This window comes from Salminus brasiliensis, chromosome 12, assembly GCF_030463535.1.
Source record: "Salminus brasiliensis chromosome 12, fSalBra1.hap2, whole genome shotgun sequence".
Taxonomy (NCBI): Eukaryota; Metazoa; Chordata; class Actinopteri; order Characiformes; family Bryconidae; genus Salminus; species Salminus brasiliensis.
This window is the reverse complement of record NC_132889.1, coordinates 22,767,237-22,783,731: the sequence shown is the minus strand read 5'-3', so window position 1 is coordinate 22,783,731 and position 16,495 is coordinate 22,767,237. Positions and strand designations below refer to the sequence as shown.

Here is a 16,495-nt window from a genome sequence, read left to right as displayed (position 1 = left end):
GCAGGTCATGGAGTTTTGCAATGTATTTTTTTAGCAGTGAAATATTTGTAAGAAATTTCCAAAAATAAATAATGAAAACAATATTACACTGGAAACCAGTTTATTACTTTCATGGTTCAACATTCAAACAGTGTGTTAGTCATGTCTGCTCAGATTAATATTACTAGTACTTATATTAATACTATTTTTGAAAACTAATGATTAGCCATTTAGGGACTACAGCAGTCAAATGAGTTGGGCTGAATATACTAGTAGTATAGCACTGTGCAAACATTTAGGGTATGTGCCAAAAAAAACGACCACAAATAATATTAATACATCAAGTGGTGATTTTCTGTGTGGTCCATACGTTTTTGGACAGTGACCTAATTTTTGTAACACTGCCCTCGAAATGAAGCAGTTAAAGATGTGATTGAAGTGTAGACTGGCAATTACTGCTATTTTTACACAGTCTCAAAAGTATTTGGACAATGACCTAAAAAGCAGTGTCATTGCCAAGTGTGGCCTGTTCCCTCGTAAATTATATCTGCTTCACCCCAAGTGTGTGAAGGAGCGGTATCGCAGGTCCTTCCTTCCTGCTGCCGTCAGACTGCACAACCAACACTGCTCCCAACGGACCACATACACACACACTTAACTACACTTAACTACACACACACGTTCATGTTCAGGGAATACTATGTGCAATATCCCATCCCCATGTGCAATTAAGAGTCTTTTACTGTAAATAATATTGTGTATTGCTTTTTTAATTCTTATTTATATTGTGTATATAGTGTAAATTATTTATCCAAATTTTTTGTAACTGAGTGTCCTGCTATCCCTTTCTGCTGCTACACTGTGAATTTCCCCACTGCGGGACTAATAAAGGATTATCTTATCTTATCTTATCTTATCTTATATCTATAATTTTGTTCATTTGTCCAGTTACTAAGTTGTGAAATGTTGGGGGTATGTAAAAACAGCTGGTATTCCTAAATAGTTAATATTGCAATATTATTGCTACCTGTCTAATGATCATGTTAAAACCTAAATGAACTCTTAAATATCTGCCACTATTAATATCACCACTATTAACCATCATTACTTGCATTACTCTGACCATCACTACTATGACTATATTAAGTTAAACTAAACCATGATTATTATATTTATGGTTTGGTAACTTTTATCAATAATTTATCAATAGTTCTGACCAGAGGAGGATAGATGGGTCCCCCCTGTGAGTATTGGTTTCTTCCTCCAGCTCTGAGGGAGTTTTTCCTTGCCACTGTCGCAGTTGGCTTGCTCACTGGGGGTCTTAGATTTTCCATGTCTTTTTATGTTTTTTTTTCTGTCTTTTACTAATTACTGATTGTGTAAAGCTGGTTTGTGACAACAACAGATGTAAAAAGGGCTAGACAAATAAATTTGACTTGACTTGACAATACTGTTGTCAGGGGAATTGCCAGGGATTTTGGGCCCGATGAAAAGACCAGGTACTACACGGAGCCCCACAACTAGCAACTCTGCCGAATACAATTTGTAGTAATACAATTTGAGGTCTCCTGTCAGTCACAGGCCTTTAGAAATCATCCTAACCCCCTCCCATACATCATCCCTAATTGTTGGTAACCCCTTGACCTAAATCTGAAGTTATATTAAATCTAAAGTCTACACTTTCTGGTCACAAAATGACTAAATCTGTCTGATCTCTGTCACTGTCCCGAACCTTTTGGGTCTGGCTGCATGTCAGTGTGTCTGCTTAACCAGTTACTTTGTAGTTATGATCCAGTTGCTGGTTTGGCTAATCAGTACTTTATTAAGTTAACTCCGGTGTGCTTCTGCTGGTGACGCTGAGGAGACATCTTGATCCAATCACGATTTTTTGTTTCTCTAAGTAGCTTTAATGATATTGGTGACTTTTTCTAATACAAGAAAGTTTTTACTTGTTACTGTATTAATGTAACTGCAAACATGGCCCAGATAAAAGCTTTACAGTTAGTTTAGGTGCCCAAAGCTTTTGCACAGTGCTGTACATATTATATTAAAAGCAAATGTACAGATCAGCTCTTGATGGCTGAGTATTGCAGATTGCTGCTGTCCAATGAAAAACATGCATCTTCATTTTTATCCATTTTGAATTTTCTCCATGGTTTGAACCCTGTAGCTGTTTCTGTGCACGAATAAAAAGACCAATAGGACTGCTATAAATTATATAATTTTATATCCACTTCCATTCACAGTTAAAATACATGTTTTTCATTGGACAGAGACGATATACACAATGACAAAAATGGTAAGCATACTGTCCTGTATTGCTTATGGCATTCTCCACCTCAACATGAGAGATGTCTAGTGTGTGCTGTCTATTTTTCTGAATGTTCACTCTAATGAAAACAGCTCACCCATGAGCCAAAACAATCAATTTTGTGTCATAAAACTGTACATCTCCTTGGTGTGTTTACAAATGACAGTTTATATGTCAATACTACAATGTGCCCAGCAGGGGGCATCCATGATTTGCAATTGCAACGGGTAACCAATCTGCTAAGGCACACATATGGTTTGCATGGCTACTCAGATATTTGTTTTCCAATTGAGCTAGTAATGTATACGGGACAAACGTGGCATAAGCAGCAACGCAAATGAAGTTGCCTGATAGAAACAGATCGAGGATATAAAGAAAAAAATGCCAGATTGCTCGCTCACATGACAGTGCAACACTGGCAAGTCTTGCGTTTTGCTGCTTCTCCTCCTGCTCTGTTTGGAGCTACACTTGGAGACACCAGAGCCTGGATTTCTGGTTCTTCCTCAATGCTCTGTGCCACTGTTGCCCTCTGTCTCACAGTCTGAGATGTTTCTTTATTGCCATCTAAAGGAATATCTTCGAAGACCTCATCTTCAAGATTTGAACCATGTTTTATTTCCATTTCCTCCGCTGCTTTTACCTCAACAACAGTTCTGGCGATATGTGCACCTTGTTCCTCAGCTTCTGCAGAATCTTCAAGAACATCTTTGATATCTTCCTTGATAACTTCTCTTGTATCACTTGAAATACAGGGCAGACTTTGTTGGGCTTCTGTTGAGTCTTCTGTCGATTCTTTAGAATCCATTATATCTGAGACATTGTTCATCTCCTGCAATGCCACAGATATACCTGTACCTGCTCCTGTACCTGCAAAAGGAACGGCCTGTAATGTGCCCTCGGGAGGGATTTCTTCTGGGCAAGAGGCACTGGATGCAGCTGACTCTTCACATTTTGGAGACTCTTCTCGTTCAGATTGGTTCTCAACTGTAACAGGACCCAGCTCCCCAGACAGGCCCATTTCTACATCTTCTTCACCAGCAATTAAGACGTCTTCCACCTTTAGGACTGCTCCTTCTGCTGCAAAACCCAGCCCTGAGCCTGCCTGAACTTGAGTGAAGCCCAGGAAGCTCAGCACCACTGGGTCCAGGCCTTCTTCTGGCCTACAGTTCACCATCTCCCAATCCTCTTCCTGCACTTTAGCCTCCCCATCCAGCTTCTCCTCTCTATCCACACCATCTCTCCTTTCATTCACTCCTGGTTCTTCTGCTTCTGTTTTGCAGACAGCTAAAGAATCTGATGTGTCGTCTTGCTGTAATGCATCATGAGTTAGTTCTGATGTCTGCTTGACCTCTGGATCTCCTGTTTCTGCTTTTCTCTCCTTCTCACCTCCTAGTTCTTCATTACAGGTGATGGCCACACTACCCAGTATGGTCTGCATGCCCACCTCAGAAATGGCATTAAGAATCTGGCTCAGGTCCTTCTCTGAATGTTGGTTGTCCTCAACGCCTCCCACAGCATGCACTGTTCGCCGCCCATCATCAAACACAGCTTCTCCTGTACCCTCCAGTGCTGCTGCTGGTTTTGGAGCCATGGACTTAATGGTGGTGGCACCAGTTTTTAGGTCTCTCTCCACCTTAATTTCCAGAACTCCAAGCACTACAATGACAGAGTGAGATTCTAATTTAGTAACTACTGCTAATAGTGAATAAATGCTAGTGTATAATATGGACCTCACTGATTGGAAATTTTACTAAATACTGAAACTTGTGTATAGATTGAATTAATATATTTATAAACAAATGGCTTCAAGAACTGTGGAAAACGCTTAGCATAGCTTAGCTTAGAGTGCTAAACATTGGGAACAATTTTTTAATTTATGTTTGTCAGGCTGCCAACATACACTATATGTCCAAATGTTTCTAGACACCCCTTCTAATAAATGCATTTAGCTACTTTAAGCGTTTACAGACACGCAAATGTACACACACAGCTGGTCTAGTCCCTCTAGAGAGGTATTGCCAGGCATTGACTAGATAATCCTATCATGAACCTATTGGCACCATAAGCAATGCCAAGCGCAAGCTAGACAGGTATAAAGCCCGCCAGCGCTGAACTGTGGAGCAAAGGAACTTCATGATAGAGATGAGTTGGGGAGTCATCATCCAGCATCCTGGCCTCACTAATGCTTTTATTGTCACTGAATGCAATCAAATCTTCACAGCAATGCTCCTAAATCTAGAAGAAAGCCTTCCCTGGACAGTAGAGAAAGTAACTCCAAAAGCAGGATAAGCTCTATTTTCAATTCTCTTGATTTGAAAGAAACAATAAATGAGCAAGTGTCCCAATACTTTTATCCATTTTATCCTCTATGCAAAGCTAATACTGTCAATCTGTTCATTTTCCTGTAGAACATGTATCCATTGCTTCCCAAGTAGCTTATCTATCTGTTAGCTATCTGGCATGTTCTAGTCGGCTGTCTAGGGTAAAGATAACTAACTATCTAATGTCATTTAAAGGCCATCCGTACCAAAATCCCACACCAAGCAAGGGCCTGCTGTATTTGTCTAGCCTTAGCGACAAGGGTTAATGTTAGCAAACCATGCAGAATGCCCTCCAGGCAATACTGCAGTAACCCTACTTTAGCCTCAGCACAAAGTCAAATTCTACACTCTGAAAACATCAGCATTGTACTTCACTGCTTTTACCAATAGGCCACCCATTCTGTCAAATGATTAAGAGGGCACCATATGTTATTTGTATTAGTCTATTCTAACTAGCTAAGGCTTTTCTTGGGTAAATAGCAAAGCACTTTGTAAGTCGCTCTGGATAAGAGCGTCTGCTAAATGCCGTAAATGTAAATGTAAATGTATGTTATTGTCTCAGATTAGAGGTGGAACAATGGGCACACGCAGGCACAGAGGACAACATAAGCAGGGGTTCCTCTGGAGATTACATTTGCTATAATCCATCTGAAAGGTGAGCTGACCTGTCTTCAGATATCCCTCTTCCTTCCTTTCTTTCCTTTATACTTGAATGGCTAGATCATTTTATATGTGCATTTCACTGCAAAAATAGCACATCCACTGTGTTACCTGATCTTTCCAGCTGTCCATTCTGAAGGAGAACTTCAGGGTTTAACACTTCTGCAAAAAAAAAAAGAATAAACAAAAAATTTAATTGCACCAACAAACAAGAGGACATGATGTGGCAAATTGTGGAGAAATTAAGAGATCTGAACATATGGGACACTACTAACCCTCCTCCTCCTCCTCCTCTCTTGGGTTTGCCTACACAAACAGACAGATAGAAGGGGGAAAGGGAGAATAGGAAAATGTAATTAGTGAAATGTAATTACAATGGCCTTGCTCCCATCATCTACCTAAATTGTAAGCAGTGCATAGTAAAGAATATTTAATTCTCAGACTAATTTTGGGGTGACGGTGGACAATCGACCAAGTAGCTTTCAACTGGAAGCTGACGGTGAATGTGTCAGTGAGTGTATATGTGTGATATTAAATATTTATTACGTAATGTCACATTTGCTCTGTGTCAACACAGCAGTAAACTGAGCGGTCAGGCTGCAGTTCCCTTAGGGGGTGCTAGTGAACTACCAGAGGCAAGAAGTTCAGAAATTTAAATGAATGATTTACTGATGGATTAACGCAGGGATTTTCCACTTACCTGTGATGCGTTCTCTGTGTTTTCCGAAAGACTTGAGGGCTCATTTTCCGTCATTTCCGAAATTTGTGATGGCTGTTCATCGCTCATGTTTGTTGTTTTATCACCTTCTTCCTTTATCTCTTTTTGTGTGCTTTGAGTTCAGGCACACACAGGAATACACATGCACACACATTTACAGCAACTGTTAATACATGTGATGAAGTATTGCTAAGACTCAGAAACACAGACAGTGGTTAGATACAGTAGAGTATATAGGTCATATGTCTCAGGGCTCCATAGAAGTCACCTAATCAGCCTTACCACTCTTGGTTGGATTTGATTAACAGTCAACATACTTATTTGTAAGATACTTGTATTATGTAAGAATGACTTGGAGCTATTGAGTTATCTTACATTCTTCTCATTTTTTCGTTTTCTGTCTGAGGTCAACTTCTTAAATATACCTAAAACAATCATAATGATTTTTCCGTTTTCGGTCTGAGGTCAACTTCTTAAATGTACCTAATGAGAAGAATGTAGGATATGAGCCCTTTATATGTATACAGACTCAACAGCTCCAAATTCTTGGAATTTGTGCTTGACCCTTTTTAAAAAACTGTACAAGCTAATTATATGGCATTTTTGTTGGACCCTTGAACGCTAAAATATGTAAGTGATTCCTGTTTTGATTGGCTGTCCTGTTTTTTGTGTCTCATTCCAAAAGCAGCCTGAAAAACTCCTTATAACTGCTTATCATGTGAAAGGGCGGAGCTAAACTGCTGTAGACTGAACAGCTGAATACAATCTAATCTGTTGAACTGAATTAAGTCTTTTGGATGTGTTGGTGATGTCACACAAACAGTGAATTCAAACCCGGCCATTCATAGACAGGAAGCTTTGAAACTTTAATTGTCTTTACATAGAAAATCTAATTCTTATTTCCAGAAAAGAAGGAAATTTTACATATAGGCCCCTTTATGAATGCAATGTTTCTGTGCATCAAATACTGAATAGCAAAAACACAAATAAATATGGGCTCAGTTTAAAATTTTTAAAGATAAATTTCAAGAAACTGGAAAGTTACCCTGACTAATACATCCGTGTATGGGTGTTTTGTTCCCAATTTAGAACTTTCTAGGTCTAGAAGGCTAGAATGTGCTCCTTCCGAGTCTTATGAAACCAGCAAACCACATCTTTTCCAAAATGACACTGGAAAGCTGAGAGAGAGCAAGGCCAATTATGCTCAACGGGACTCCCAGCAACAGATGGCTGTGGCATCACCAAGAACTGAATAGGCAATCTCAATGACAGTCTCTCAATGTTTAGATGGTTGCACCACTCGGGAGCCCTGTATGAGTGGGTGTATGCCAAATTGTAGCCAGCCAAATAAAAACAAACACTCTCCATAACAAAGTAAATGAAAGTTCACATTTACAGTAGAAAGTTCATAATTAAAGTAGTTCTGGTCAAGTTTTGGTCCAATATTGTCGGACGTTTACGCTGAATTCCAAAAATGAGACCTTTTGGTCAACTAAGAAAAGTCTTAGTTAGGATAGCCCTATTGTATCATTGCTGGCATGCGGGAAACTCGTATTTGAAGCATTACTTTTGGTCCATTCATCATAAAATCTTTGACACAATGTAAAGAACAACAGCCAGATGCAAAAATGGTGACACAAGGTTTTTGCTGGACAGCAACGCTATATCAAACCATACAGGTTATGTACTGTACTGTATTAAGAGGATTCTGTCTCACTCTTTTGCGCTCTCCTCTGTTTTCGAAGTTGGAGGCCATGGTGCAGTCCCTGTCCCAGAAGCCTCGGCACTGCTGGGCATCGGCTCCATAAGCCACTGGTCTCTCAGAGACTTCCTCTATCAGAGAGAGACAGAAAGAGTGAGGGAGAAAGATAGAGCACATAACACGCCCTAATGTTTATTCCCTTTATCAGTCTGCCAGCTCAGTGCATAAAAAAACAAAAAGTCGTTCAGAACTGCTCTGGTGTCTGGGAGTCCCTATCCACGCGCCATCTGGCTGTTGTTTTGCATACAAAATGGGCACTTAATAACGACAGAAAACAATCAGGCTCGTAGTGCTCGCAGGCCCTGCCTTCATGGCTCCACAGACACACACAGACAGCTTTATTTTGTGCTGCTGGCCATGAGAATACAATCCACAAATCATCCAGACAGATGTCTTCACACGTTTCGGTCTATACTGCTGTAATAAAGGCATTCATTTTTCCAAAAAACTTATATTGAGAAAAAAAATCATATGGGCTCAGTTTGAAATCTGTAAAGACAATTTCAAGAAAATTAAAAGTTAACCCAGCATTACTGCAGTAAAACCACTGAATATTATATCAGTGTATGAGTGTTTTGTGCGAAAGGTGGCCTTCTGTAGTCGGTAACAAATTACTGTATTTAATTGTGTATTTTTGTTTCAGTTCGCTTCAATTTGAGTTGTATTTCTGTGTAAATCTACGCAGCGAAACAGAAATGGGTGCCTTCTAGTTCAGTAGTTCAACTACATCGTGACTATGATGATATGATATCACTGTGTGATAAACTATGTCACAATATGCTTTATTTGAATACATCGTAAAAATGTCAGTACTTTTCAAACATTGACAACCTTACATCAAGTCTAGGCAAGTCAACTCAAGTCAAGTCAAGAGGCTTTTATTGTCATTTCAGCTCTGTACAAATACACAGTGAAATGAAATGACGTTTTTTCCCAGAACAAGGGTGCCACATGGAACAAAACTAAAACAAAAACAGTACAGGACAGACTGCAGAAAGTGCAGTGTGCAAGACAGTACAATAAATACATTAAACTGGCTAAATTCGGAGTAGAGGTAATACGTGTAAGGTGCATTGATATTTAATGGGTAGGTATTGGTAATAAAATGCATAGAAGGTGCATAGAAATGTAACAAGCTGTGACGTTATATGCAGACAGCATACAACGCACATGAAACAGCAGGTACTGAGGTAGTGAAGTGTGGAATGTGTAAATAAGATGAATAGGATGCAGACAGATTAAAATGCTATGGGTTGTGGGCGTGGGGGATTTAGTTCAGTCTCTGTGAGTTTAAAATTATGACTGCTTGTGGGACAAAGCTATTGCAGAACCGTGCAGTGACAGCACGGATGCTCCTGTGACATGCATGCATCATAGGATTAACAGAATATACAGTTATAAATATAAATTCAAATACTAATACCATATTAATTTTAGCACAATGTTTTTTCAAGCTGACATATTTTGGAACATTTACCTTTTTTAAAAAAAGGAAATATAACTAAATAGCAAATATTAGCAACTCTCTAGCAAAATTGACATAGAAATATAATATTTATAAAATATTTAATATTTTGTAATGTAATATATTACATTTCAATTCAGTTCAGTTCAATTTTACTAAAGCTTGTACAGTACAACGAAACACTGTTAGGTCTCCGGTGCAGAATAGGTCAATATTATGTTTACATTGTAAATTCAGAATTTATGTACTATGGTATGTAAGAATTAGCAGTTCAATTAAGTTAAACTTTAATTGAAATTGTGTATAAAATATGTAACTTAGAAAATGTGAGCCAATCGGTTTCCCATCTTTAAGAAGTAAATGTAAACGATTCAAGTTTACAATTTTGAGGTGCAATATTGGTATTAATAGGTAATATTATTATTGGGCTGATATCAGCAGAAAATGTTAGATTGGAAATTGCCAAAAAAAGAATGAATCCAACCCTGCAAAAATCTAGCCTGGAACATCAACCACCAACACTATATGGTTTTTATTTTTTGCCTGAGGGGTAGTAAAGAGTTTCAGTAGTTTAAGTATGATAGGCTAATTTTAGATGCTCATCTTAAGTTAGAATTAAAATGAGCTCATTTGAAAGCTAGCATCAGTTTAAGTACTGGAAAAGAAATGTATTGTTCCACCTCCAAATCAATATTACATATTTTAAGTAAATAAAAGTCATTTTTTATTCCTTAAATTATTTGAATGAAATGATCCCACTTTATGTAATAATTTACACTGCCTTATTGGAATATTTATGAGCTAATACACATATTTAGAGTCTATAATGGATTACAGTTATGTATTTTATGTGCATTATGATATTACATGAATTCTGTTTGTCCTCAACCCTGTTTTGTGGGGGGTATCTGAGGGCGACACAGAAAGTAGCACTGCTTGACTCCGCTTGTTGAATCAAGGAGACACCACAAGACAGTCAACGAGATGAGTTGAAGTAGAATCCTGCATGAGGATGACAGCTAGTAGACTCCAAGGCTCCAGGCTGCTGAGGGTGAAGCTGAGTGTGACTCTGACTCGTTTGTTGTTTCATTCAGTGGAGCAGTCTCTAATCTGTCTATTTCCCTCTCATTTCAAAAACAGCAGCAGCAGCAGCAAATATGCCATTTGCGTAGGCCAGAGTGTTGCAATGGCCATCATGACAAAGTGGACAAACATGAACTAGATGGCCATCAAAGTTGACTTAGGGTCAGATTTCCCAGTGGTGCTGGATATTCCATTCTACTAGCACTCTTTGTTATTAATTGGTAATTAATTGGCCTTTAATCTATCCGTTCAGTCAACATACACAGTCACACTAGCGAGCACACTTGCCCGGAGCGGTGGGCAGCCATTGCTGCGGTGCCCGGGGAGCAGAGAGGTTAAGGGCCTTGCTCAAGGGCCCAAAAGTGGCATCAAACCCACAACCCTCTCATCAATGCCCTGATGCTCATCCTATAGCATTTGCAATTAACACATTCCATTAAACAACCTCAAATTAGTATCATAAGAAAACAAATATACTACAGAACTGATCCGATCTGATGTACATGTATGTTTTAAATGAAAATATATAAATGTATTTTACTGCAATAATTTAAACCCAGAACCAGACTACAAGAAGTCATAATAGGTAGGGCAGTGCATTGGCAAGAAACTGGTGATAAGTTATGTATCAAGATACATATCATATATGATCCAATATACTAAGTATAATAAGTTTTTATGAAAAATTTCAGTGAAGCTGCCACAATATAAAAAACACACCCTAATTTATATAAAATCTGGGTAAAAGAAAAGTTAACTTTTTATGTAATCAGAACAGTGGGATCTGAAGGCCAGGTACAACACTGCTATCTAGCAGCCTGGGTTTAAACACAACACAATATGAACCACTGTCTGCCACCAATATTTGCATATAAACTATTAATTAAAAATTACAGTAAAATGCTGTATTGCAAGAATAATATACACGTGACACTGAAGTGTATTGATATTCTTTACAGCCCTAAGGGCCCTATCTTACAATCTGCACAAGGCACGTCATGATGCTCATTGCTATCTTACACCCCGCCAACAGTCTATTTTCACGCCTTCCGCCTGCATCGTTTACATAGCAATGGTGCTTGTGAATATATCTACACTGATGAGTGTGGTGGTCTCGAAATGAGATGTGTTCATGTAAATTTCTGGCATATTGCTCTCTTGGCAACGGAAACCACAGGTGCACCACTGAATGAACACAACCTTGGCAGACGTCAACAGTCAGACATGAATTGTTAACTTGGCAGTGAATTGTCAACACAGGCACGTGCCTGACACACAGACACTCCCTAAATCAAGCTGCACGATGCACAATTGACGGCTCATCAAAAGATCACTAAAATAGGGCCCTTAATGTAACACTGGACCACACTGCAGTCAAAAACTCATCAACGATGTTCAGCATTGACTGGCAGCTGATGATACTGCATTATATTAAACCCACAACCGGCCCACAGAAAGCTGTTGAAGGTCACATATGGTTTTAAAGTTACTCTGACAAATAACCTATTAACCTAAATTACTGACTAAATATAACCTGTAATAATCTCAAAAACTCTTTCCCACAGGCCAGTTAATCACCACCACACATAGCTTACAAAGTTATTAAATACTGCCCATGAATCATCCCTGTAGCTGATCCCACAAAAACCAAGCCTGCCTCTTTTTTTGTTGTTGTTGGTTGTAAATTGGTCCATTGAGTAACACGGCTACAGGAGCAATTACTCAATGAATACATTTATTAAAAGACCATAAAACAAGTCTGATTGTGTCTGACAGCCACTAGACAGCATCAGAGCTCACCTTGTTAGTACATCTGGCCAATCAACAGTCACAGATAATCACTGGTGTGTGTTGGGTGGGTAAAGGGTCAATAAGTACATCTTATTAAAAAGAAACAAACAAAAAAACAGCCTATCGTAGACCCCAAAGTACTCTAACCTCTAAGCTTAAGTCTTAAGTCCAGGTAAGCCTATGCATTAAATCGCCCATGACTGTATCCATGACTCTTAGATAATGTAGCAATAACAGTAAAGAACAGCTGAGAATGATGTAAGAGGAATGCTCATCACACATGGATAGATTTCATGCTGCTTGATCCTTGGTCTGTAACCAGTGAGTTGAAGTGTTAAAGGGACAAACAGCACAAGCAGGCAGACCTCATAAAAATGAAACTCATGATTCATGATCATGACAATGATGAAAAATTAAAATGATAACGTCTGCTCTGTAATTACAAAAAACGCATCAGGGTTCATAACTCAAATATAAAGAGCTGTACCCGAAGCGTTGAAAAGGCTCCAATTTCTTTGACAAGGTCTCAGACTTTGATCAAGAAATCTGGCCTGAGGCATGCCCCCACTTTGTAATAAGGAACTGTCAGACAGATCAAATTCTCAAGCATTATTTTTTACTCTGTGACACTTTAAATCTTACTAACACTCAGCAACCATGGGCTCCTCAATGCAACTGTTTAAAGATCTGAAAAACAAAAGTGACCATTGGCCACAAGCCAGGGGAAGGTTATCGGAAGACAATTTAAGCATTTTCAGCAGAAAAGGGCAGTTTAGGGTGGAGGTCGAGATGAGATCTGGAAGACCAAGAAAACTCTCAGAGAGAACTGCTAGTATGCTGGTAAGACAGGCAAAGCCACCCCCCCCCCCCCCATTTGTAATGTTCATTGCAGGGATCTAAAGCATTAAAGCCCCTCTCATCTTAGCTATTTTCACTGTGTGTGTGTTCGTGTATGCATGAGGAGACAGGATCTGACCTTGCGCTGTGCAAGCTTCAGCCACTCTTCCTCTGTCTCCCTTCTCACTCTGTCTTCCTCCTCCTGTGCTCGCCTCTTCTCCTAAAATGAGAGTGAGAGGAGAATGAAAGTGAGATACAGAAGTTAGGGTTTCTTGTCTTCCTATTCAATTGCACTTGACCCGATGAGGGAGGTGGAGTAATGTCTTTTTAGCACCGGGCATCTGTAATTCATATGTAACGTCTGGGTTTCGCACAGGATAAGAATTCTCATGGGAGAGTGGGGAGTGGCTACTTGATTCGCGCACTACCATCACCTCCAAATGATTGGAATGATAACCAATATTATAATCTACTTATAGTGATAATGATTTTTTTGTTTTAAATCAGCAGCTGCTTGTTCATAAACCGGACCCTAAGGCTGCCAGCAGAATTGCGCCTCTGGGGAGTAATTTGGTGGGTCTTCTGGATTTCACTGAGGTTTGCCACAGACTTAAAGGCCAAAAGTATCTGTGCCATGCATGACGAAGCTGAATGTCTCCTCGAGGCGCCTCTATACTTGAGAAAAGCCACAACACTTTTATCTTGGCTTGAGGGAATGATTGGATATACTAAGTGTTGGATGGTAACTGTAAATACCGGCCTTTGAAAGAGCATTGGATGGTTAAACACACAAACACACCAAACCACAATGTATTATTTATCTGATCTTAGTGTTTTTCATAGTCCAGATTTTCCAATTATAATTATAATTATTTTGTCCAATTTTAAGCTCCTATGTCATTTTGTTTAATTCCATGTTCTTAATTCTTTATCCTTGCTTTGCCTTGTGTATATTATAACTGCACTTTCAATATTATACAGCTCTGTTAATTATCACATCATCTACTTTTCTGTTAATTACTGTGGAAATGTGCTCACATTATTATTTCCAATTATAGAAATAGCTCGATATGTTTTTTTTTACAGGTTACATTTATACTATAATTATATTTGTTTATGCTAAAAAACCCTCCAAATCACTTTTTTTCCAGAAAAGTATTTAATTCACAGCTTTTGGAGGTGTTGCACCACCCATGCTCTTAACTTTCAAACAGTAATTCCAAGCTTTTGGACAGCAGTGTGTTAGCAGTGTGCCTCATCCAACACCATTTATATACAACTAGAAACATACGGATTGGATCTAAGAGACAGATCAGATTAGCTACAGGTTAGATATGCAAACTTCCTTCATCTGCTATTACTCTCCCATGGAATACGATGCTAGCAATTCCATTCAGGCTAGCGTTTACTTGGCTATAAGCTGTGCACTGTGCAGATGTATTTATAAAATGCTGATGTCAGATGTCTTGATCTGAAACCTGGTCTGAAATAAGTAATAACATAGTGACCACACTGGCCCGAAGCTCAGGCACTCTAGGGGCCCTATCTAACACCATGCGAGCTCATTGCTATCTTACACCACACCAACAGCCTATTTTCAGGCCTGTTTAAATAGCAGCGGTGCTTGTGAATGAGATGTGTTCAGGTAAATGTCTGAAAAAAGAAAACACAGGTACGCCACTGACTGAAAACAACCTAGGTGGACGTCAACAGTCAGGCGTTTATCAACACAGGCGCGGGCCCAGTGCACATACACCCCTGCTTCACGCCACTGAAATCCGCCAAAGTCAGACTGCATCTTGCTCTTAAAGGGAATGCTAAGTGACATGCCGATTGGTTTATTGCTCGTTTTGCCCAAAACACACCCACGACTAATTAAGAGACTTAGTACCTGCCTTTTCGAGATGCGCAGGGCATACTTTTCCTGTCGTTACGATTGCAAAGACACAATGACACACCCTAAATCAAGCTGCGCGTTGCATGGTTGGTGGCTCGCCAAAAGATTGCTAAAAAAAAGGGTCCCAGCTGCTAAAATATTGGAGATCAATAAAGACTCTGGAGTGTACTGATGAAATCTAAGCTCTTTATCCTGGCTAGTCTCGAGGGGTGTACTATTCAATCCCATTGTATGCTACAAATAATGCTTCTTTACCCACTACCCACAAATCTCCATTTTCCATTGAAATTTTTCTACATAAGCTTGATAATGCTAAACAAACCAGAAGCCCGTTGCAGCCTACAGCTTTTGGACTCGAAATAGCTCAGTGGAGTCCCTCTTCTGTGCCACCCGTGCCTCTTATTGGATTAGCTGAACACAGAGGTCTAATCTCATGGCTGAATTGAATTAACAGCTCTAACCTGATTCAGGCTCTGTTAGGGAAGTGTGGCGTTAGCGTCGTTTTTCAAAGAAACCGGGTTTAAACTGCAGAGATGGCAGCAGGGCATCTGATCTTCGCCTCTCTTGTTTGCGTTGAGCTTTGCTTGTCATGTCTGTTTGGCAGTCTTCCAGCATCCCTGTCACTTTCATTTCCCCATTTTTCTGTTTCATTTTATTTTCTGTTTTCATTTTCTTTACCGTCCAAAGCTAACGTTTCACTGCTTTGGTCCCAGAGTCAACATGTGCACCACGTTTAGTAGTTTTCCATGCCCTAATGCACCCGATCCAACTGATCAGCAGACTGAATCACCAATTCCCCAACCAAAAACACATTCTTTTAACAGCTGTGAATGAATGGTCTCTATGATTGCATCTTGAGTTGCTGCACAAAATTTATTTCCCACGCGACCAAGCTGGACTACACTGGTGTCCCGCTACAGGAGTTAAAAGGTATGCATGTTTACGGTGCACATACTACAATGGATCACACACATTTGGACACATAGTGTACATCTCTCTCTTTCTCTGTCTTACTTTCTTTCAAGCCTTTAAAAGGTCGGCGTGGCACAAACTGAACCCCACACCATAATTTCCCTTTGACTGGGCCCAGAAGCTCTTTTACAACATAAAGCAGTAGTAGCTCTTTTACATACCAACACTGAATTATTCACTACATGTGTAAGAGAGGGGAGCTGAGATTGGTTCAGCTACTTACTGCGATGGCCTGCAGCCTCTGCTGATACTTCTCTGCCTCGTCCATCCCCACCCTGCAATGACCAAATGAGACCGGTTCGGTCAGCATGGTATATTTATGAGACATTCTTATAAGTGTAGCAGTGGTAGAACTGAGGAAGGTGTGTACCTTAAAGTTCAGAGATATATCAAATCTAAGTATGTACCACAGAGGCAAGCATGAACAAAAGTCAAGCTCCTATTGGTTTTAGCAATGCAACATTGCAACAACAGTCATGTGAAAAAGTTAGGACACCCACTGAAAACCTTCATATTTTTATAAATATGGTTTATTTTACTTTATTTTGTAACAGTATAAGAGATGGAGGTAAATAACTAAACCAATAATTCTTTTAAAATCAGTTTGTAAAATGTAATTAATAAATGCCCTACCAATGCCCTAAAAGCTGCCATTTCCCCCTTTGGCTGAAATAAATGAAAGTTTGGTCCCGCTGGCTG

General features: G+C 39.4%; 1 protein-coding gene across 1 annotated transcript; it reads right to left on the bottom strand.

Annotated features, from left to right (window-relative positions):
* Nucleotides 1-83: 83 nt before the first annotated feature.
* Nucleotides 84-16,064, bottom strand: LOC140574439 (uncharacterized). The gene is made up of 7 exons (XM_072694271.1): nucleotides 16,020-16,064; nucleotides 13,067-13,147; nucleotides 7,707-7,822; nucleotides 5,972-6,101; nucleotides 5,547-5,577; nucleotides 5,383-5,433; nucleotides 84-3,946 (listed from the first exon to the last, which is right to left on the bottom strand). The coding sequence occupies exons 1-7, from the start codon at nucleotides 16,062-16,064 to the stop codon at nucleotides 2,688-2,690; spliced, it is 1,713 nt and encodes a 570-aa protein (XP_072550372.1). The 3' UTR covers nucleotides 84-2,687.
* Between the last annotated feature and the right edge of the window lie 431 nt (nucleotides 16,065-16,495).

Coding starts and splice junctions, on each gene's coding strand:
- LOC140574439 (XM_072694271.1), bottom strand. CDS start 16,064: ATGGACGAGGCAGAGAAGTATCAGCAGAGGCTGCAGGCCATCGCA. Junction 5,434..5,546: donor AGAGGAGGAGGAGGAGGAGG/GTTAGTAGTGTC, acceptor TTTTTTTTGCAG/AAGTGTTAAACCCTGAAGTT. Junction 3,947..5,382: donor TGGACAGCTGGAAAGATCAG/GTAACACAGTGG, acceptor CTGTCATTGTAG/TGCTTGGAGTTCTGGAAATT.